A 23,903-nucleotide genomic window follows, 5' to 3' on the forward strand; every position below is an offset into this window, starting at 1 on the left:
GCAGTCACTGAGTCCAAGGTGCAAAAGGAGCTCCTTAAACTTGACCCCCAAAAATAATCTGGGTCAGATGGTTTAGACCCTTTCATTTTTTAAGGTTGCTATCCCTATCATCACCAAGGCTATCTTTGACCTTTTTTTCCTGTCTCTCCTCTCTGGGGAGGTTCCCATTGTTTGGAAGGCAGCCACGGTGCGTCTTTACTTTTTTCAATTTTGCCCTGTTTATCAAGTGTTGTTAAAAACTTGTCAATAATCAACTGACTGTCTTTCTTGATGTCTATAGTATTCTCTCGGGTATGCAATCTGGTTTCCGCTCAGGTTATGGATGTGTCACTGTAACCTTAAAGGTCCTCAATGATGTCACTATTGCCCTTGAGTCTAAGCAATGCTGTGCTGCTATTTTTATTGACTTGGCCAAAGCTTTTCATACGGTAGACCCTTCCATTCTTGGTTTGCTAACTACCTCAAAGAGTGCAGTGTATAAAGTCAAAACATCTGCGGTCTCAGCCACTGCCTGTCACCAAGGGAGTACCCCAAGGCTCGATCCTAGAACCCACGCTCTTCTCAATTTATAATAACAACATAGCTCAGGCAGTAGGAAGCTCTCTCATCCACTTATATGCAGATGATAGTCTTATACTCAGCTGACCCTTCCCTGGATTTTGTGTAACACTCTACACAAAGCTTTCGCTAACATTAACCTTGTTCTGAACACCTCCAAAACAAAGGTAATGAGGTTTGGTAAGAAGGATGCCCCTCTCCCCACAGGTGTGATTATTACCTCTGAGGGTTTAGAGCTTGAGGTAGTCACCTCATAGAAGTACTAGACGGTACACTGTACTTCTCTCAGCACATATCAAAGCTGCAGGCTAAAGTTAAACCTAGACTTGGTTTCCTCTATCGTAATCGTTCCTCTTTCACCCCAAATTCAAACTAACCGTGATTCAGATGACCATCCTACCCATGCTAGATTACAGGGATGTAATTTATAGATCGGCAGGTAAGGGTGGTCTCGAGCGGCTAGATGCTCTTTACCATTCGGCCATCATATTTGCCACCAATACTCCTTATAGGACACATCACTGCACTCTATACTTCTCTGTAAACTGGTCATCTATGTATACCCGTCACAAGACTTACTGGTTGATGCTTATTTATAAAACCCTCTTATGCCTCACCCCCCTATCTGATATATTTACTGCAGCCCTCATCCTCCACATACAACCCGCGTTCTGCCAGTCACATTCTGTTAAAGGTCCCCAAAGCGCACATATCCAGGTCGCTTGTCTTTTCAGTTCGCTGCGACTGGAATGAGCGGCAACAAACACACAAACTGGACAGCTTTATCTCAATCTCTTCATTCAAAGACTCAATCATGGACACATTTACTGACAGTTGTGGCTGCTTTGCGTGATGTATTGTTCTCTACCTTCTTGCCCTTTGTGCTGTTGTCTGTGCCCAATAATGTTTGTACCATGTTTTGTGCTGCAACCATGTAGTGCTGCTGCCATGTTGTGTTGCTACTGTCATGACGTTGCCATCTTTGGGTACAGAAAGCCCCATCCCCCTCCCCTTGTCTCCTACACCCAGGCTACTGTGGTCAGAGAGAGGTCGTAAATTCCTGGAGGAGATGATCTCCTCATGGCCACAGTATAGAGAGAGTGAATTTTCATAGAGAACAAAGAATTTGCAAATAAATTCATAAATCTTACAATGTGATTTTCTGGATTTTTTTTGTCATTTTGTCTGTCATAGTTGAAGTGTACCTATGATGAAAATTACAGGCCTCTCTCATGGGAGAACTTGGGAGAACTTGCACAATTGGTGGCTGACTAAATACTTTTTTGCCCCACTGTATATTGATTGCAATTGTTCACGAATGAGTGAGCATTCATGTGCAAAGGATTAGCATTTCAATTGTTATAATTATCAACTGTGTGTTGTCTTATCGCAGTCGACCCCCACTTCCCTTTTGTACAACAAGCCGCCATGCCGGTTTAGCCCACTAGGGCACATTCCCCTATCATTTCTTGTAATCATATTTACTTTATTTGTTTGTGCACTTCTGTGATTGTTTAATTAGTTAATAAATAAATGATTTAAGACAATTGATGTATGGATGACTCATAGTGAAGACTGGGTTTGTGCAGATAACAAAAATGTATGACGTTTGGAATGAGACTAACTTGAGGTAAAGAAGAATTCATTAATCAGAAGACTATTGATCAGATATGAAAATATCTGAAGTTATATTCGGAAAATTATAACTTTAATCTGAATATTTCCTTGGTGCCCCGACTTCCTAGTTCATTACAGTTACATGATTAATCTGTTGAATCGCATAATACTAATTACAGAGAATCTTTGATAAAGAAAACTAAGTCTTCATTTAATGACAGTAAAGACACGACACTACCATGTTGTCATGTTGTGTTGCTACCATCCTGTGTTGTCATGTTGTGTTGTGGTCTTATGTTTCTCTTTATGTAGTGTAGTATTGTCTCTGGTCGTGATGTGTGTTTTGTCCTTTTTTTTTATATTCCTTTTTCCCCCAGCCCCCGTCATTGTAAATAATCATTTGTTATTTAACTGACCTATCCTAGTTAAATAAAGGGTAAATAAAAAAATACAAATAATTTAAAAAGTCTCAGGGGTGAGCCGACAACAAAAGTCAATTGTATCTGTTCACAGTGCCCCCCCCCCCCCCCCCCACAAAAAAAATTGCTCTTTCATCTTTGCTAATTCATAGTATGACATTGCTGTAAGGACACCAAGGGAAACAGGATTTAACAGGGTAATCAAATTGAATCTGTAATTAAAATATTACGTAAATGCACAATCGTATTCAACCTGTAGCTCACTCAGCGCACGGTGTGCAGCCCCCACAATTGCCTCCCTATGCTTTTAATAAACAGTATGAACTCTACTGCTAATGTCTCAAAATTATTTCTCTACATAGTTATCCTTTACAGTCGCCTCATGTGGGATAAAAGGAAAGATAGGTCACCTAAATGAATAAGAACTGTAAATAACAAGGAGTGTGTCTTGATATCATAGCTTAAATGTGATTATGTAAAGTAATTCCCCAACCACTAAGATGAGTAAGCAAACTTCCTTGAGCCTGTGATGTAACACGACTGTTATCATTGATGTACATAACTTGAAGGGAGCTGAACACATATTCCAGGACTAAAATAAACTTTGAATGGAGATTATCTTTTGAGTATGCTTATTTAACTCCTGAACTAGGCTTAACCTGGGTCTGGGAAAGCACCTCAAAGAGTTCAGGCAGTCTTAGATCATGATTGATTACCACAGCGATGAGCCGTTACATCAGTATAACTCACCAGTATACAGTGGATGTCGTTGCCAGCCAGGTCTGTCGCCGGGGCCTGCAGTAACCTCCAATCACGGCCCTTGTTGTAGGTGATGTAGGACTTCACCTGGTTGTCTAGCCTCCTGTTTGCAATCAGCATGCCTTTGATACCTGCTACCTAGGGGGAAATAGAGAACAAAATCTAAAACAGACACCTAAACTAGCCAATCCAACCACTAAAACAGATCACATATTTTTATTTTGGGGCACTAAACAGTACCCAAAATGCACCCTGACAGACATAACTGCGGGAAGTAGGGGTGCTGAGGGTGCTGCAACACCCCCTGAATTTTTATTTATTTAAATTTTAATACAAATATATCTACTACCGGGCAAACGTTTGAGAACACCTACTCATTCAAGGGTTTTCAAGACATCAAAACTATGAAATAACCCATAAGGAATCATGTAGTAACCAAAAAAGTGTTAAACAAATAAAATATATTCTTCAAATAGCCACCTGTTGCCTTGATGACAGCTTTGCACAATCTTGGTATTCTCTCAACCAGCTTCACCTGGAATACTTTTCCAACAGTCTTGAAGGAGTTCCCACATATGCTGAGCACTTGATGGCTGCTTTTCCTTTACTCTGCAGTCTGACTCATCCCAAACCATCTAAATTTGGTTGAGGTCGGGGGATTGTGCACTCCATCACACTCCTTCTTGGTAAAGAATAGCCTTTACACAGCCTGGATGTGTGTTGGGTCATTGTCCTGTTGAAAAACAAATGATAGTCCCACTAAGCCTACTAAATTGTAATTATTTTGCCACTATGGCCTATTTATTGCCTTACCTCCCTAATCTCACTACATTTGCACACACTGTATATATATTTTTCTATTGTGTTATTTACTGTACGTTTGTTTATCCCATGTAAATGAGAACTTGTTCTCAACTGGCCTACCTGGTAAAATAAAGGTGAAATAAATTTTTTACTTAAAAGCCCAAACCAGATAGGATGGTGTATTGCTGCAGAATGCTGTGGTAGCCACACTGGTTAAGTGAGCCTTGAATTCTAAATAAATCACAGACCGTGGCACCATAACACCTCCTCCTCCATGCTTAATGGATGGAAATACACATGCAGAGATCATCCGTTCACACACACCGCGTCTCACAAAGACACGGCGGTTGGAACCAAAAATATCCAATTTGGACTCCAGACCAAAGGACAAATTTCCACCGGTCTAATGTCCGTTGCTTGTGTTTCTTTGGGCCAAGCAAGTCTCTTCTTCTTATTGGTGTCCTTTAGTAGTGGTTTCATTGCAGAAATTCAACCATGATGGCCTGATTCTCATAGTCTCCTCTGAACTGTTGATGTTGAGATGTGTCTGTTACTTGAACTCTGAAACATTTATTTGGGCTGCAATTTCTAAGGCTGGTACCTCTAGTGAAATGATCCTCTGCATTCCATATGTGCAATTTCATAGTTTTGATTTTGTCACTATTATTCTAAAATGTAGAAAATAGTAGAAATAAAGAAAAACCCTTGAATGAGTAGACTTTTGACCGGTAGTGTATATATGCTGTATATATATCAAATTACATTTTTCCACAAAAGTAGTGTACTGGTCCTTTACTAGTCCTGTATTAGCGGGCTGCTACAGCTGTCTGTAGCGTGGGCAAAAATAATCCCCGCAACCCCACAGTCAACAAAAAGTTCTCAGCACCCCAAACCCCAAACATCTTCCCGCGGCTATTCTGACAGACATCAGACTGGTCACAAAACCAGTCTCCTTTAATTATCTCCCTTTAATTGCGTCCCCATCAACTGCCCACCACTGTTGTGACAACATTACCACGCTGGACGTTAAAACTGATAAACTGTCACATCCACGTGGCATCCACTCACAGAGAGAGAGAGAGAGAGAGAAGTCATGGCTCCTTGCCTCCTTAGTCAAACTGTCTTTCTACGATAACACATCCAGGATGGAAATGTGATTGGGGTAAACCTGACGACTGTGCTTTAAATAAGATACTGCAGCAGACATTGAGGACCCTCAGTCGTATCACCTTATCAGTATAAGTGGCACTAATAGGCGCCACGTTTGACATCGTCACCGAAAAACGGCCACCCGGGATTGACACAGCTAATGAGGCGGGATGGGGCCCCTCCCTCCCCTGACCAGACGTGTCAATCACAGCGGTAATTATTTGTCGTCGTCCCCACACCCATCCCTCTGTCACATCTTCCACCCACAGTCCCTACTTCCCTGCTGTAGAGAAGGACAGGGTCCCTGCTGAAGTGAAGGACAGGGACTGAGATCTCCATTCTGGTATAGCAACTTGTAGTCAGAGGTGTAATATCAAGGGAGTGTAGGCTGGTACTACAGTATTGATGGAGATATTACCTCTGTCAAGATATATCACAGTGGGAAAACAGGTGAGGTAGGGTACAAGGTAAAAAAAAAAAAACACTGTTGTCCACCTTGCCCCTGGCAACAGCAGAGTACAATTCCTGCAAGCTAATATTTTAACTAGGTACTAAATCAAAACGTTTACAGTACTAATAATGATAGCCATCAGTACATTACTATGATGATTATTGGCATCAATGTCTCATTGACTATAATAGTGATATCTAGTAATATGTATAGACCTATGTGTGGCTGTCATATGGTATTATTACATATGGACCTACAGGTAACTGCCAAAATAAAGGAAACACCTGAGTAAATGAGGGTTCTGGTGGCTCTGTTATGGTGTTGGGTGATTTTTCTTGGCATGGTTTAGGTCCACTCAACCCCTTAGAGGGCAAGGTAAATCCCAATAAATACACAGCCATTCTGAGGGATAAACTTCAACCTATGGTGAAGCAGATCTATCCCGGTGGGAGTGGTCTCTTGCAGGATAACAATGCCCCCGCCCACAGGACATGAGTGGTCACTGAATGGTTTGATGAGCATGAACATGATGTAAACCATATGTCATGGCCGTCTCAGTCACCAGATCTCAACGCAATTGAACACTTATGGGACATTCTGGAGCGGCGCCTGACATGCTGACCAGAACGGACACGTTGCGTGCGCGAGCAAGGCAAAATAAATGTAGAAATCCATGTTATTCAATTATTGCACCCAACTGCTCGCACGCGCCAACGAGTGTCTGCGATGCCAAGGGCTAAAATAAAACTCCTTTCTATTTCTGATGCAGATCGTGCTGAAAGTCCTGCCTCTCCCATATCCTCATTGGTTTTTAGAAGCAGGTACCCACATGCCATCTCCTCATTGGTTATACCCACGTGGGTGATTGAAATACAAAATGTTTAGCCGGTTGTTGTGGTAAAAGTGTAAATGCCAATCACCATATAAATTCAAAGATGATAAAGCCTGGAAGGAGGAAAGATGACTAGAAACGATTCGGTTGGCCGTTTTATGTGTGGATTAATTGTCGGAGACCTTGTGCATTTCAGGTAAAATAACAACTCAATGTTTAAATCCCAGGACAAATTAGCTAGCAACAGCAAGAAATTGGGGGAGGGGTTAAGAGGGTTGGCAGAGAGCTAATACATACACACCGCTAGGCTAACAGAAAGGAGCATCCTCATCATGACCATTGCACTACCTAAATCATCTAGCTACCCCTCCCTCCCTCCCTCCTACCACTCACTCATTCAAAAGCTATTTGTAGCTCTGACTAGGGAATCAGGTAGTTCATCACTGGGCTGTTAGGATGTTCTGTAATATTTCGTGTTGAAGTTCATACCTCTGGGAGATGGATTGAATGAAAAACCTAACACTAAATGGCTAAGTCGACTGGGAGTTAGAGAAAAACTTTTTGATTGAAGGGAAGATTGCCCAGATTGAATCCCACTGACACTCAAGTTACTCCTATTAGTCTAAATTAGGGGGGAAAGGGTTTTATTCCAGTGAATAATATAATTTATTTGTGAGAGAGAAAGACTGAGAAAGAGAAAGTGAGAGAATACTGACGAAATGCAATTCATTATTTGACAATCCAGGGAAAAGAGTAAAAGCCTGTTGCTTTCACTCAGTCTCTCTGTTCCCTGTTGAGCTCAAAGTACTTAGTGAATGATTCCTCTCTTAGTCTTTGAGCCCATTGGCCTTCTGAAGCCCAACACTCCAGGGTTTGTTTAAACAATACTTGGGACTACTACAAAGTACTTTGGTCAGAGTTATATCTAGTCTTTTTCAGAGGAACCAAGAGCAATAGTCTGCCTCTTCAGAAAAAAAGAAGATTAAAGTGAAACTTTACAGCGATACATAGAGCATAACTTCAGTTTATAACAGTTTGTGATTAGCACATGCATAAATACCCAGAGGGTTAAACTAGTTAAAACAACATCATACTGAATGGAAAACTGGATTGTTGTAACTTCAACCAGTTTTACCCACTGGCTGTGACCATTCATTTTAATACTAACTCTCTTTTTGTAAACCATTAACACACATGTTAGATTGAGCAGCAGCAGTAGTAATAACATTGTTCATGACTTCTGACTCTGAAGATCAGACCCATATCTCACTCCTCTACCTCCCTCCATCACACCTGGTGGGTGGGGGGGGGGGGGGGGGGGGGGGGGAGCCGCAATGAATGTTAATGACATCGGGACCTATTAACAAGGCTGCTACCAGTCCGGTTGTGTGCGCACACCCCCTCTCTCCAGACACACACACACACAAACACACTGTGGACACTTACCTCATACAGGTCCAGCATCTGGTTTCCCCCCAGGCCGCGGGTGGTCTTGACGTTCTCCATGGCCAGGGTGAAGAGGATGCCCTCGGTGTCGGAGAGGTACAGGTTGTACGTGTCATTCTGGTTCCACTCCTGCACTGCCGCGAAGACCTGGTGCTCGTCTGTGCTGACGATGTGTAGGTCCTGGTGACAGAGGATGGAGGGGTTGGAGAGGTTCGAGGATTCATTAAGAGATGATGGATCTTGTGGGTTGGGGTTGTATAACAAGCTGCCGAGTACGTGTTGGGCATCACAAGATCAGGTCCTGTGTGCATATTGAATGTTTAACACTATAGCTGCCAATGTTCTCTACACAACATATAGTGTCTTTTAACAGCTACAATAGAAGAGTGAGACTGCACACTATGAGACTACACACCATTGTGTAGTGCTGCTACAGATATTTCTAGAGCTAAGTCCTTTTGTTGAAAGGAGAAAACAAAGGGGGAAATTGTTGGTTACTTCAAATCAAATTTGATTTGTCCCATTCTATGTATGCCGCAGGTGTAGCCTTTATTGTGAAATGCTTACTTACGAGCCCTTCTCAACAATGCACAGTTAAAAAGTAAGAAAGAAAAAAAAGTATTCAATCTGAATAATTGTTCTACTGTATGTATCACTGTAGGCATGTGTTTATCACTGTAAAATGAATGTGGCTTACCTTAGGCAGAGAATATTTGGGCAGTTTGATTTTGAGGAATGGATCCCTCTGGTAGGACACATAGTAGCTGGCCTGTCCTGCTGTAGTAACCTGGAACACATTGAGCCAAGACACTGAGTATTCCCTTTGTGTTCAAAATGTGTCCGCGCTACAGTACACATCACGTGAACTAACTACTTGGATTCATCTAAAAACTTCAGAAAGGTATCAATCATTACTCATGTTGCAACCTTCACCCAAGTGAACATGCATGACATTGTTTATGATGTAAAGACATATACTTCATTGTCAGAGAGGAACATTGACACATAAGACAGTTCAATGTCTATTTCCAGACGTTTCAATTGAGAAAATAACAATAAGATCTCCTAGCTAGCATACAGAGGAAACTGCTCCTCTCACGTCCTCTCCTGTTGTCGATGCTCTTTGTGGTGTGGAAGGTAGACTTGGGTAAATATCTCGTAGTGAGAATCAATAGCCTCATTACTCTCTCCCATGCAATGCTCAGTGGCCTGTCTTAGGAAAGTCGTCCTTAATGATACCAGCGCCTCAGCAAGGAAACACTCGAGCTGTTAGCTGCTGTTAGCTTATGCAGTACAAACACCGCCAGCGGGGAAGAAAGTGTTAGAAACCTGTAATTAGAGCACAGGCTTCGGAGACTCTCAGGACAGGAGAACAATTTCCGTCAACAAAAGTGTGATTGTCCTAGCCTCAGCACTAGGTAGCAATTTATTTAATCCACTTCCTCTTTCGTAATTCCATTAATCGATAATTAATCCACAAAACAAGCTGCTTGCTTTCTGGTTTGGAAAAGGGGGAGGTGAAAAAGGATCATTATCATATGACAGAACTAATTAGGCCTCTTAGTGTGCTTCTAAGTGCACTTCAATGAGAGAGAACTGAAAGAGATATTGGGATGATTGAATTTTCATTACACACTTTCATAGAATTCATTCGGTTGTGATGCAACGCAATAAAACTTTGTAGGTTCCCTGACTTGAAGATGCGGTAGGAGGTATAGGTTGAGTGTTTGTGGGTTTAATTAGGGAGACGTATGAGTGTGGTCAAACATAGTTGAGGGATCTCTTAGACCACAGAACTTATTTTTGTTGTTATTTTTTTTACCCCTTTTTCTACTTTCGAGGTCTCCTTTTGGTAGTTACAGTCTTGTCCCATCGCTGCAACTCCCATACGGACTCAGGTGATGCGAAGGTCAAGAACATGCGTCCTCCGAAACAACATGACCCTGCCAAGGCGCACTGCTTCTTGACACACTGCACGCTTTATCCGGAAGCCAGCCACACCAATGTGTTCGAGGAAACACCTTGCAACTGGCGACTGAAGTCAGCGTGCAAGCGCCTGGCCCACCACAAGAGTTGCTAGAGCGAGACAGGGCAAGGAAATCCGACTCATGGCTCCATTGGACACAGCCGGCTGTGACACAGCCCGGGATAGAACCCGGGTCTGTAGTGCTGCCTCAAGCACGGCAAGAAACCAGAAATCTTAATTTCCATTATTCTGGCAGAATGAAGCCAATCATGTGTAGAACCTGTATTTTTCCGAAAGAATTTGACTTGAATTTGAAGAAGTCTTGGCTCTGCTTAGGCTATAACTAGATGGCAGAGTTTTTCCAAGGCATCAGGTTTAGGGCTGTGAGTTATTCCTGAACCGCTGACAAAGAATAAAAGAGCCTAGAGTTTTCCTGGTCAAGCCACTTCCTCAAGGGAAAGGTTTTGGCTCTAATTGAAATAGTTAGGACCAGGAATTTTCCCTGACCATGTGACCTGACCTGGAAAACCTTCTGGCCCTAATTCATGTTCTAATAGAAATACATCCAAAACTCTCCCCTTCAAATACTTCAAACAACTAGGTAGTCCTTTGGAGTTCAATTTGGATGGAAAAGTTATTTATAATGGACTGGATTGTCAGGATAATTATTCCTAATTAACTGTTTACTTTTAAATTCATGCATCCTCATTTGCACAATGTCAAAGTAAATCATATTCAGACGGTGGGAGGGAACTTAAAACATGACCCCAAAATTGCACCAGCATTGCTTAGAATTCAGCACATTACCAGATGTCTGTCTCTTGCATAAATTATGATTAATATGACATACATGGGGACTGGTATGGAAGAATATAAAACTCCCTAGGTTTCACATCTGAATCAGAATAGTGTGCCAATGCAGACTCTTGAATAAAGGTTCAAACAAAAGGTTTGCAGGTGTGCCTTTTCTTTATACAGACTGTGTGGTTAGAAATAAAATATCCATGCAGCGTAACAACTGGTCAAGGTTCGGAGGTCAAAATGACAAAGTATTGGAAAGTATACAGACCCCTTGATTTTTCCCAAAATCTTTTATGTTACAGCCTTATTCTAAAATTGATTTATTAGTTTCTTTCCCCTCATCAATCTACACATTTTTGCAAATGTATAAGTATTCAGAGCCTTTACTCAGTTCTTTGTTGAAGAACCATTGGCAGTGATTACAGATTAGAGTCTTCTTAGGTAGGACGCTACAAGCTTGGCACGCCTGTATTTGGGGAGTTTATCACAGTCTTCTCTGCAGATCCTCTCAAGCTCTATCAGGTTGGATGGGGAGCATCGCTGCATAGCTATTTTCAGGTCTCTCCAGAGACGTTAGATCAGGTTCAAATTCGGGCTCTGGCTGGGCCACTCAAGGACATTCAGAGACGTCCCGAAGCCACTCCTGCGTTGTCTTGGCTATGTGCTTTAAGGTCTTGTCCTGTTGGAGGTGAATCCAGTCCGAGGCTCTGGAGCAGGTTTTCATCTCTGTATTTTCCTCTGTTTATCTTTCCCTCGATCCTGACTAGTCTCCCAGTATCTGACACTGAAAAACATCCCCACAGCATGATGCTGCCGCCACCATGCTTCACTGTACGGATGATGCCAGGTTTCCTCCAGACGTGACGCTTGGCATTCAGGCCAAATAGTTCAATCTTGTTTCTCATGGTCACAGAGTCCTTTAGGTGTATTTTGGCAAACTCAAAGCGGGCTGTCATGTGCCTTTTACTGAGGAGTGGCTTCCATCTGGCCACTCTAATTTAAAGGCCCGATGGGTGGAGTGCTGCAGAAATGGTTGTCCTTCTGTAAGGTTCTCCCGTCTCCACAGAGGAACACTGGAGCTCTATCAGAGTGACCACCGGGTTCTTGGTCACATCCCTCACCAAGGCCCTTCTGCACCAATTGCTCAGTTTGGCCGGGCGGCCCGCTCTAGGAATAGTCTTGGTGGTTCCAAACTTCTTCCATTTAATGATGATGGAGGTCACTGTGTTCTTGGGGATCTTCAAGGCTGCAGAAATGTTTTGGTACCTGTCCCCAGACCTGTGCCTCGACACAATCCGGTCTCGGAGCTCTACGGATAATTCCTTTGACCTTACTGATTGACTTTTGCTCTGACATGCACCATCAACTGGGGGACCTTATATAGACAGGTGTGTGCCTTTCCAAATCATGTCCAATCAATTTAATTTACCACAGGTGGAGTCCAATCAAGTTGTAGAAACATCTCAAGGATGATCAGTAAAAACAGGATGCACCTGAGCTCACTTTCCCATGGCAAAGGGTCTGAATACGTATGTGTTTAAGTTATCTGTTTTAGTTTTTTTATACATTTGCAAAAAAAACATGCAAACCTGTTTTTGCTTTGTGATCATGGGTTACTGTGTGTTGATTGATGAGGGAAAAAAATATTAAATACATTTTAGAATAAGGCTGTAACGTAACAAAACGTGGGAAAAGTCAATGGGTCTGAATGCAAAATTAACAGTTAAAAAACTTTGCGTCTATCAATGGTTCCCATATCTATCCTAATCAAGAACATACTGCCGTTCATACAATGTGTCAACATAACAATTCATCATAAATATTCATAGTTATCATACCATTTTCTCAAACCTGCGGAACAACCAGTTGTTGCATGTTGTGCTGTAAAATATGTAAATCCCCTCCCAGTCCTAACCAAACCAAGTTGTGCATAACACATAACAAATGCCAATAATTGCACATATCTAATTGCACAAACATCTCCAATCGAAAATCAAATCAAGAGTCGGCTTTCTATTCCGCAACAAAGCCTCCTTCACTCAAGCCGCCAAGCTTACCCTAGTAAAACTGACTATCCTACCGATCCTCGACTTCGGCGATGTCATCTACAAAATGGCTTCCAACACTCTACTCAGCAAACTGGATGCAGTCTATCACAGTGCCATCCGTTTTGTCACTAAAGCACCTTATACTACCCACCACTGCGACTTGTATGCTCTAGTCGGCTGGCCCTCGCTACATATTCGTCGCCAGACCCACTGGCTCCAGGTCATCTACAAGTCTATGCTAGGTAAAGCTCCGCCTTATCTCAGCTCACTGGTCACGATGGCAACACCCATCCGTAGCACGCGCTCCAGCAGGTGTATCTCACTGATCATCCCTAAAGCCAACACCTCATTTGGCCGCCTTTCGTTCCAGTACTCTGCTGCCTGTGACTGGAACGAATTGCAAAAATCGCTGAAGTTGGAGACTTTCATCTCCCTCACCAACTTCAAACATCAGCTATCTGAGCAGCTAACCGATCGCTGCAGCTGTACATAGTCTATTGGTAAATAGCCCACCCTTTTCACCTACCTCATCCCCGTACTGTTTTTATTTATTTACTTTTCTGCTCTTCTGCACACCAATATCTCTACCTGTACATGACCATCTGATCTTTTATCACTCCAGTGTTAATCTGCAAAATTGTAATTATTTGCCTACCTCCTCATGCCTTTTGCACACATTGTATATAGACCCCCCCTTCGTTTTCTACTGTGTTATTGACTTGTTAATTGTTTACTCCATGTGTAACTCTTTGTTGTATGCTCACACTGCTATGCTTTATCTTGGCCAGGTCGCAGTTGCAAATGAGAACTTGTTCTCAACTAGCCTACCTGGTTAAATAAAGGTGAAATAAAAAATAAAAATAAAATAAAAAATAATATTGATGGCTAACGATGCTTATCCTATGCAATGCTTCATGGTCTACATACAATATGGTACATTATATTCTCCTCAGACAGAGCCTTACCTGTATAAACATATAGTCATCTTGGACCACCAGTGAACTGATGTCGATGTATCCAGGGAAGGGATAGTTTCTGTTGGGCTCTGAGCACGTTAGAGCCCGGCATGTTACATACTGTATACCTGCAAGATGAGGAGATAGAGATTACTGGATATCTGGATTCATCCAGCTGTGGATTATCGTGGAAAATTACATAATTAATCATGCTATCCCATGTTTAACTGCTTAATTAAGAATCGTCTATTTTTATATGCTAGTGTTTTTTCTAACCTGATACAAACTTGTCTTTGTGTGACTTAGTCATAAGACTTGACGTCTGGCTAAAATCCGTTTGGGTGGGACCACAGCATGTGACACCCTGTGGGTTTACTATCTACAGGAAGTCACATGTACGGAAACTTGCAGAAAGGAGCACATTCTAACGTTTGTTGTTGTGAATGCAGTTAGACGGTTGAGCCCTCGGGCTATCTAAATCTGCAAAGACAACTAATTGCCTTTAACACACTATCTGCTGACTGCCACGTGTACAAAAAGGATGTACCTCTGTATAAAAGCTGGGACCGGACACTGTTCGTTGGGCCTCAACTGCAACAACTGTTGAAGTGCATAGTGAACTGCTCCATTGTTGCAAATCTTATTATAAGGTTGTTTTGAGGAATACAGTCTCTCTCCTTTTGGTTAGAATTTCCACCACAGGATCAGGCCCCCTATTCTCGGGAACGTGAGGATGCCTGGAAACCGAGGCTATATGTCTGTATGAATTGAACTTGAGGGGAAATTGTGTATGGTTTGTGATTGACATGCACTAGAGGAGATACCATTACTCTTGTGACAGTGTACTGACTGTTTATATATATAATTGTAATTTGACCAGTATGTTGTGGTTTCCATTCTATAATGGTGATGGTTTCATACAATACAGTATGTCAAGTTGTAGGTTTGTCACTATTCAACATGATCAACTATGAGCATTCTCTGTGTACAGAAAACTAAACTGTCTCTGATTCCGGGGCTCTAACAACAGCAGCAGCAGATAGCTAGAATAAACAATCTCACAATTTCACCTATGGATGACCCTGGGTGGTGTTGCCGTGGCGAGTTATGGAGCTGACACTCCCAGAGTGAGAGGGATGAGAGGAAAAGGCCATATTAATCAAGTATCGTGCACTGCATTTATCAGTGGGGAAATCCACCGTCTCTCCCCTGGGACACAACTCTAAACCCAGGGTGGAATTTATTCCTTGACAGACTCTCGCTCTCTTCTATTTTAGAGGGCTGATAGTTGGACTGTGAATGTGGGGGCATTTCTCTGTAGTGTGTGTGACAGAGAGAAAAAGAGAGGTGAGTTTGTGTGTGTGTATGTGTGTGTAGTGCTACTCACGTCCATTGGGGGTGTGTGCCTCCATGTGAACCAGATCTGACTCCTTGTCTAGACCCGTTACAGACCTGGATTAAAGAAGTCGAGGAGAGAAGGAGGGATGAAGAGGAGGAGGGGGAAGGAGGGGTAAAGTAATGAGGAGAAGGGAAGAGGAGCAGGGTAGACAGAGAGGAAGAGGAGACGAGAAGGGTTGAAGCGGCGCGGAGGAGGGAGGAAGAGGAGGGAAGAAGACAATAAACAAAGGGAGATGTGTCTCAGCAGGGATATTCCACTCCAGATATAGACGTCTCATTTCAGCGTTGTCTCAACAATGATGTCAATAAAATAGCAATGCCATTCCATGTGAGGACGTTCTCCCCAGAGCTGTGTCACAAAATGTCACATTACCCTCAGACACAACCAGACGCTGTGGGTTTGTTATTCTACCAAAAAGTGGTATCTGTCACAAAAGTGTATATGCGCAACAACCTACATATTGTATTTATTTTGTCTGGCACTGTACACCGGCAAGGCTGTGCCACATAATTAAAGTTAGAATCACTGTACTGTATATCACTGTATTATATCATTTTAATGGGTATAGTGGACTAACTTGGACAGATTAAAAAAATATATATACAGTTGAAATCAGAAGTTTACATACACTTAGGTTGGAGTCTTGGAGTTTTGGCAAATCGGTTAGGACATCTACTTTGCGCATTACGTTATTTTTCCAACAGTTGTTTACAGACAGATTATTTCAATTATAATTCACTGTATCACAATTCCAGTGGGTCAGAAGTTTACATACACTAATTTGACTGTGCCTTTAAACATCTTGGAAAATTCCAGAAAATGATGTCATGGCTTTAGAAGCTTCTGATAGGCTAATTGACATAATTTGAGTCAATTGGAGGTGTACCTGTGGATGTAATTCAAGGCCTAACTTCAAATTCAAGCCTCTTTGCTTGACATCATGGGAACATTTAAAAAAATCTGCCAAGACCTCAGCATTTTTTTTGTAGACCTCCACAAGTCTGGTTCATCCTTGGGAGTAATTTCCAAACGCCTGAAGGTACCACATTCAGCCGTCATACAGCTCAGAAAGGAGACGTGTTCTGTCTCCTAGAGATGAACATACTTTGGTGCGAAAACTGCAAATCAATCCCTGAACAACAGCAAAGGACCTTGTGAAGATGCTGGAGGAAACAGGTACAAAGGTGTCTATATCCACAGTAAAATGAGTCCTATATCGACATAACCTAAAAGGCCGCTCAGCAAGGAAGAAGCCACCTATGCAAAACTGCCATAAAAAAAGCCAGACTACGGTTTGCAACTGCACATGGGGACAAAGATCGTACTTTTTGGAGAAATGTCCTCTGGTCTGATGAAACAAAAATAGAACTGTTTGGCCATAACGACCATCATTATGTTTGGAGGAAAAAGGGGGAGGCTTGCAAGCGGAAGAACACCATCCCACCCATGAAGCACAGGGGTGGCAGCATCATGTTGTGGGGGTGCTTTGCTGAAGGAGGGACTGGTGCACTTCACAAAATAGATGGCAGCATGAGGATGGAAAAGTATGTGGATATGTTGAAGCAACATCTCAAGACATCAGTCGGGAAGATAAAGCTTGGTCGCAAATGGGTCTTCCAAATGGGTCTTCCAAATGGACACAGACCCCAAGCATACTTCCAAAGTTACACCAGCTCTGTCTGAAGGAATGGTTCAAAATTCACCCAACTTATTGTGGGAAGCTTGTGGAAGGCTACCCGAAACGTTTGACCGAAGTTAAACCATTTCAAGGCAAAGCTACCAAATAATAATTGAGTGTATGTAAATGTCTGACCCAAGGGGAATGTGATGAAAGAAATAAAAGCTTGAATAAATAATCCTCTCTACATTTATGCTGACATCACAAGTTCTGAAAATAAAGTGGTGATCCAAACTGTGACACACACACACACACACACACACACACACACACACACACACACACACACACACACACACACACACACACACACACACACACAGACAGACACACAGAGCATCTCCTACATCTCTAGGAATGAAAGCAATGAGGCAGAATAAATTCAATGCTAATCTCGCTTGTGATACATTTTTCAAAAGAAAGTGAGGTGTCATTCACCAGTTGGGATATCTTGATCTCTCTGGCCTGGACTCTAATGCCTTCAAATGGACTTTTATGAACTAATGAGCATAAAATTTGAGATCCTAACAAAAATAAAAAAGGTGAAAATGGACAACCTTGTCGTATTCCTTTGTAAATGTTAAACCTTGAGGCTGTTCCATGACAGAGTTTGATACCACTATTGCCACCATTATACAGAGTTCTAATAGCATCAACAAAAAAAGGACCAAATTTCAAATGCTTAAGACAATCAAAGATAACATTGACTTACTTTATCAATTGCTTTCTAAAAAAAACAAAAATAGGATAACAGGGAAGTCATCCAATAGATCACAATACTCAACCAAGTCTAACACCAACCTCAGATTATTAGATATATGTCGCACTTTCATAAACCCTGATTGACATTCATCAATAAGATCATTCAAGCAAGACTTTAACCTTTTTGCAATGATTAAGGCTATCATTTTTTTGTCATCATTTAGGAGCGCCAATTATCAATATTTAAGAGATCCTTGTGTTGTTTAGGTATTAGAGTAATAACCCCTTGCTTCAGAGAGGCAGGTAGTTCTCCCTTCTTTAAAGCCTCCTTAAAGGTTTCAAGTGAAAAGGGTGCTATTTCTTCAGAGGTTTTGTAAAATTCAGAGGTTAATCTATCACAACCTGGAGATTTTTTTTTTTTACTGAGCAACCCCGTACTGGATGTCCATAACGGATAAATATTGACAACAAGACTGATTGAAATCTTCACTAACAGAATTAACTCTATAGAATCAAAGAGATCCTTAGAGTCACTCAAATTGTTATCTAAGGAGTAAAGATTCTCATAAAACTTAGTGGTAAAGTCTGATAACAACTCTCTATCCTCAGTGGTAACCCATTAATCTTACATTTCTGAAGTGTGTTGAGTTCTCCTCTCATCTTTTCCAAATTAAAAAAGTATCTACTGTTCTTTTCGCCTTTTTCAAGCCATTGTTTTCTGGATCTTATGAAAGCTCCTCTAGCCTTTTCTTCATACAATGTATCTAGTTGATTCTGTAAATCATTCCATTTAGCTTTCTCATTAAGATCAAGATGCTCAATCTCTGTGATATCCGCAATTGTCTTAGAGAGTTCAGCTATCTCACATCACCTTCTTATAGCAAGCCGTTTTCCATAAGTAATACAGGCTGAGCGGATTTTAAATTTCAGCAGTTCCCAATATTTCCCATATTCTGCATTAGATATAGCTAAACTCCAGTAAACAGAAATTAGATTCGTAATCACATTTTTTAAATCATCATGCAATAACAATGAGTTATTTAATTTTCAATAACCACCAGAGAATATCTTACCAGCATTAATGCACATTCTTACAGTCAACCATATGACTTTCAGAATCAACCGAATGTCCAGAATCCTCCATTTCTTCTCCCGAGGAGTCAGGTGGCGGTTTTTCTCCAATGTATGAGTACTCAGCCAGCAACTGCCTTCTCCTCCCTTTGCTCTTTCACAAATGTTTGTCTTCCATTTCTCAAAGTTTCAGATCAAATTAGAGGTTAACTAAGCGCTGTTCTCTATTGTGTTTACTATAAGCCAAGTTCCGTTACATTTAAATAAGTTTGAAAGGGATAAAAGTTAAGGTTACTCGGAGCAAGCTGAACTCTCATCTGCACTCGCCACCATCTTCAGCACCCCCTGTAGTTTTTCTAAGTGGCTCCCATTTTGGCTGTAGTGTTTCCATGCGCGTTCTTTCTTACTTATCTCTGGTGATTTAATTTATTTACATATTAGATTACCTAGGGTTTGATTATAAATGTTGTTTGACTTGTTTGGATAAGTTTATTGGTAACGTTTGGGATACATTTTCTATGCATTTTGAAGGAGAGAAACAGGTGGATTATTGAATGAAGAACGCCAGCTAAACTGAGTTTTTATGGATATAAAGAAGGACTTTATCGAACAAAAGGACCATTTGTGATGTAACTGGGACCTTTTGGAGTGCCAACAGAAGAAGATCTTCAAAGGTAAGGCATTTATTATATCGCTATTTCTGACTTTCGTGTCGCACCTGCCTGGTTGAAAAATATTTTTCATGTTTTTGTATGCGGGGCACTGTCCTTAGACAGTGAAAGCATGGTGTGCTTTCACCGTAAAGCCTTTTTGAAATCTGACAGCGGCTGGATTAACAAGAAGTTAAGCTTTATTTTGATTTATAATACTTGTATTTTCATGAATGTTAAATATTTGTATTTCTGTAATTTGAAATTTGCACTCTGCAATTTCCCCGGATGTTGGCCAGATGGGACGCTACTGTCCCACCTGCCCATAAGAAGTTATTGCATGTTGGCGAGTAGTATTGACGGTAATGGCAGCTTTCGGTAATGTCTGCAACGTCTTGTTTGTTGAAGAAAAAATCTTTGTCTAATCCAAGGTGAGTGATCTCTGTCCTGGTATCCAGAAGCTCTTTTTTGCCGTAAGAGACGTTTGCAGAAACATTATGTACAAATAAGTTACAAATAACGCAAAAAACCCACATAATAGCACAGTTTGTTGGGCGCCCGTAAAACTGTTGCCATATTATCAATATCCTTCACAGTCTCTTGCATTGCAGAAAGCAAAAAACGTGCTAGTGATGCTCCAAAACTGTTTGTGATGAGAGTCTGAGTAGACAAAGGAAAAGAACAGGACAACCAAGAGGACGAGAGGAAGAGAAGGATGATGAGAACAAGGAAAGAAAGAAAGAAGACAAGCGTATGACTCACCAGTAGAACCTGTTCACATGCTCATGAACCAGCTGCCATTTTCTCCCAAAGTCCAGCGATGCGTACAACTGAGACGAAGAACATAAAAAGAGAAAGAAAAGAGAGATAGAGAACATATCAGTCTACTTATCACAAAGGAGAAAGTAAAGTGACAGTGGGCTTGAGTCATGGCAGGATAATAATAGGGAAGAGCGTACCAGTGAGCAATAAAGCGTGACACTCTAGATAGGCTGACATAGCTTTAACTTCTTATGGCTGGCGGCAGTATTGAGTTGCTTGGATGAATAAGGTGCCCAGAGTAAACAGCCTGCTACTCAGTCCCAGATGCTATGCATATTATGAGTATATATGGATAGAAAACACTCTGAAGTTTCTAAAACTGTTTGAATGATGTCTGTGAGTATAACAGAACTCATATGGCAGGCAAAAACCTGAGAAGAAATCCAACCAGGAAGTGGGACATCTAAGGTTGGTTGTTTTTCAACTCATTCCCTATTGAAGATATAGTGGGATATTGGTAATTTTGCATTTCCCAAGGCTTCCACTAGATGTCAACAGTCTTCAGAACCTTGTTTGATGCTTCTACTGTAAAGGAGGGGCTCATAAGGGCTCTTTGGGGCAGTAGTCTGGCAGAGTACCACAAGCTCGTGACGCTCGTTCACGTGAGAGGTAGCTCGCGATCCATTGCTTTTCTACAGACAAAGAAACTCTCTGGTTGGAACATTATTGAAGATTTTTGTTAAAAACATCGTAAGATTGATTCTACACATCGTTTGACATGTTTCTACGGACAGTAACGGAACTTTTTGACATTTCGTCTGCTCCTAGTGAACGCGCTGCGTGAGTTTGGATTTGTTTACCAAACGCACTAACAAAAGTAGCTATTTGGACAAATGATGAACATTATCGAACAAAACAAACATTTATTGAGGAACTGGGATTCCTGAGAGTGCATTCTGATGAAGATCATCAAAGGTAAGTGAATATTTATAATGGTATTTCTGACTTCTGTTGACTACACAACATGGCGGATATCTGTTTGGCTTGTTTTGGTCTCTTTCCTTAAAGTTTTTTTGAAATCTGACACAGTGGTTGCATTAAGGAGAAGTGTATCTAAAGTTCCATGCATAAAACTTGTATTTTCATCAACATTTATTATGAGTATTTCAGTAAATTGATGTGGCTCTCTGCAAAATCACCAGATGTTTTTGGAACTACTGCACATAACGTGCCAATGTATACTGAGATTTCTTGATATAAATATGAACTTTATTGAACAAAACATACATGTATTGTGTAACATGAGGTCCTATGAGTGTCATCTGATAAAGAACATCAAAGGTTAGTGATGAATTTAATCTCTATTTCTGAATTTTGTGACTCCTCTCTTTGGCTGGAAAAATGGCTGTGTTTTTCTGTGACTTGGCTCTGACCTAACATAATCGCTTGTGGTACTTTCGCCGTAAAGCTTATTTGAAATCGGACACTGTTTTGGGATTAACAAGAAGTGTATCTTTAAAATGGTGTGAAATACTTCTATGTTTGAGGAATTTTAATTTTGGGACTTCAGTTGTTTTGAATTTGGCGCCCTGCACTTTCACTGGCTGTTGTCATATCGATCCTGTTAGCGAGATCTCAGCCCTAAGAAGTTTTAAACTGACATCATCATTATAACTCAGACCATTCATGTTAAGACTATCCTGTTTCCAGACCTATACTGTTTCCTTTTCCAATTGTAAATTAGTGCGTGGTATAGATAAAGCACTTCGAGTCCAATATGTTCGGTGCAAAATAGGTTTAACATTATCGTTTGCTTATCCTGGAACAGCAAAACCTTTGATTGATTCCTGGTGACCAAATGAAGCGGAGTGCTTATATATCAAATTATTTATCAAACTAATGGAAACCAACGCCTATAAATCAGAGGAAGAATACAAATCCAGAATCCTACTGTAAATTAAGAATATACTTGCCTAAAAATACATATATTTCCCTGTTGAAGAGCAGGTGTAGAAGTGCCATTGGCCTAGAGGATAACCGTTTTTGGTTCCGCTCATCTATTCATGTTGAGGATTTCAATTTAAATCCATATGGCGGTATGTATGTTATTGTGTTCTGAGGCTTGTTTAGCTGTGTACTTTTGCAAAACGTTGACACCAACTGAATAATTTTTTAAGTAGAACATGCGGTTTACCAAGAAAGAGAGACAGAAAAAGCGAGTCATGGTTCTTGTGCCTAAGCTAGGTAGATAAACAATGTACGCTTTAGAGAACATGTCAAGTGGATTAATGAAAACATCTGATTATGTACAAGAGCAAAAACATCACGGCACATGAGGGCACAGAAGTTGTTGCACAGCATGTGTTGCCTCTTCATCTAAAGAATAATTCATTTTAATGTGGATTCAGGGAAAACGCAGAACATTATGTACAAACGTTATCGCTGATGCATTTGGTGTGTTGCAACCCCAAAGAGTGGGCATCACAGTCAAGGCTCCAAGATCTTACACAGCATTCTCATATAGACGTTATTTATGTCCAGATGAGAAAGAGCAGTGTGGACTGCGATTGAGATTGCATCATCTGTGGATCTGTTGGGGTGAAATGCGAATTGGAGTGGGTTTAGGTTATCTGGGAGTATGCTGTTTATGTGAACCATGACCAGCCTTTCAAAGCACTTCATGGCTACCGACACGAGTGCTACTGGGTGGTAATCATCATTTGTTTCCTTGGGCACAGAGACTATGGAGTCTGCTTGAAACATGACTTGGTCAGGTAGAGGTTGCCAGTTGGTCGTGCATGCTTTGAGTACATGTCCTGTTTAACTTCTCTAGGGTAGGGGGCAGCATTTGGAATTTTGGATGAAAAGCATTCCCAAAATAAACTGCCTTCTACTCAGGCCCAGAAGATAGGATATGCATATAATTTGTAGATTTGGATAGAAAACACTCTAAAGTTTCCAAAACTGTTAAAATAGTGTCTGTGAATATAACAGAACTGATTTGGCAGGTGAAAACCTTTTGTTGTAAAGTGTTATATTCAATGCCATTACAGTATCCATTTACTTCGGACTCAAATTGCAGTTGCTATGCCTTCCACTAGATGTCAACAGTCTTTAGAAATGGTTTCAGGCTTGTATTCTGAAAAATGAGGGAGTAAGAGCAGTCTGAGTGGACCCTGCTGTGTCACATACCCCAAGCGACTTACAGCTGTAATCGCAGCAAAAGATGGCGCTTCAAAGTATTAACTTAAGGGGGCTGAATAATTTTGCACGCCCAATTTCTTTTTAATGTAAAATAGTTGTATCTTTTCTGAATTTTTATAATGAGTATTTCTGTATTTGAATTTGGCGCTCTGCAATCTCACTGGATGCTGGACAGGTGGGACTAGCGTCCCACATTCCTAGAGAGGTTAAAGGTCTTGCTCACATCGGCTACCGAGAGAGCAGCTGGTGCTCTCGTGCATGCTTCAGTGTTGCTTGCCTCGAAGCGAGCATAAAAGGCATGTAGCTCATCTGTTAGGCTCGTGTCACTGGGCAGCTCGTATCTGGGTTTCCCTTTGTAGTCTGTAATAGTTTTCAAGCCCTGCCACATCCAACGAGCATCAGAGCCGGTGTAGTAGGATTCAATCTTAATCCTGTATTGACGCATTGCTTGTTTGATGGTTCATCTGAGGGCATAGCGGAATTTCTTATAACCATCCAGATTAGTGTCCTGCTCCTTGAAAGTGGCATCTCTAGCCTTTAACTCGATGTGGATGTTGCCGGTAATCCATGGCTTCTGGTTGGGAAATGTATGTGCAGTCACTGTGGGGACGATGTCGTTAATACACTTATG

At 41.3% G+C, this 23,903-nt stretch overlaps 1 protein-coding gene across 2 annotated transcripts in view; it reads right to left on the reverse strand.

Annotated features, from left to right (window-relative positions):
- The window catches only part of LOC109877959 (VPS10 domain-containing receptor SorCS3), a 205,722-nt gene that overhangs the window by 38,406 nt on the left and 143,413 nt on the right, over window positions 1–23,903 (reverse strand). For both annotated transcript variants that reach the window (XM_031799705.1, XM_031799706.1), the window contains exons 5-10: window positions 20,069–20,136; window positions 15,194–15,258; window positions 13,816–13,934; window positions 8,733–8,822; window positions 8,036–8,215; window positions 3,345–3,491 (exon numbers count right to left, since the gene is read on the reverse strand). In XM_031799705.1, coding sequence (XP_031655565.1) covers window positions 3,345–3,491; window positions 8,036–8,215; window positions 8,733–8,822; window positions 13,816–13,934; window positions 15,194–15,258; window positions 20,069–20,136 — 669 coding nt within the window. The remainder of the gene's footprint in view (window positions 1–3,344; window positions 3,492–8,035; window positions 8,216–8,732; window positions 8,823–13,815; window positions 13,935–15,193; window positions 15,259–20,068; window positions 20,137–23,903) is intronic.

Source organism: Oncorhynchus kisutch, linkage group LG20 (genome assembly GCF_002021735.2).
Source record: "Oncorhynchus kisutch isolate 150728-3 linkage group LG20, Okis_V2, whole genome shotgun sequence".
Classification (NCBI taxonomy): Eukaryota; Metazoa; Chordata; class Actinopteri; order Salmoniformes; family Salmonidae; genus Oncorhynchus; species Oncorhynchus kisutch.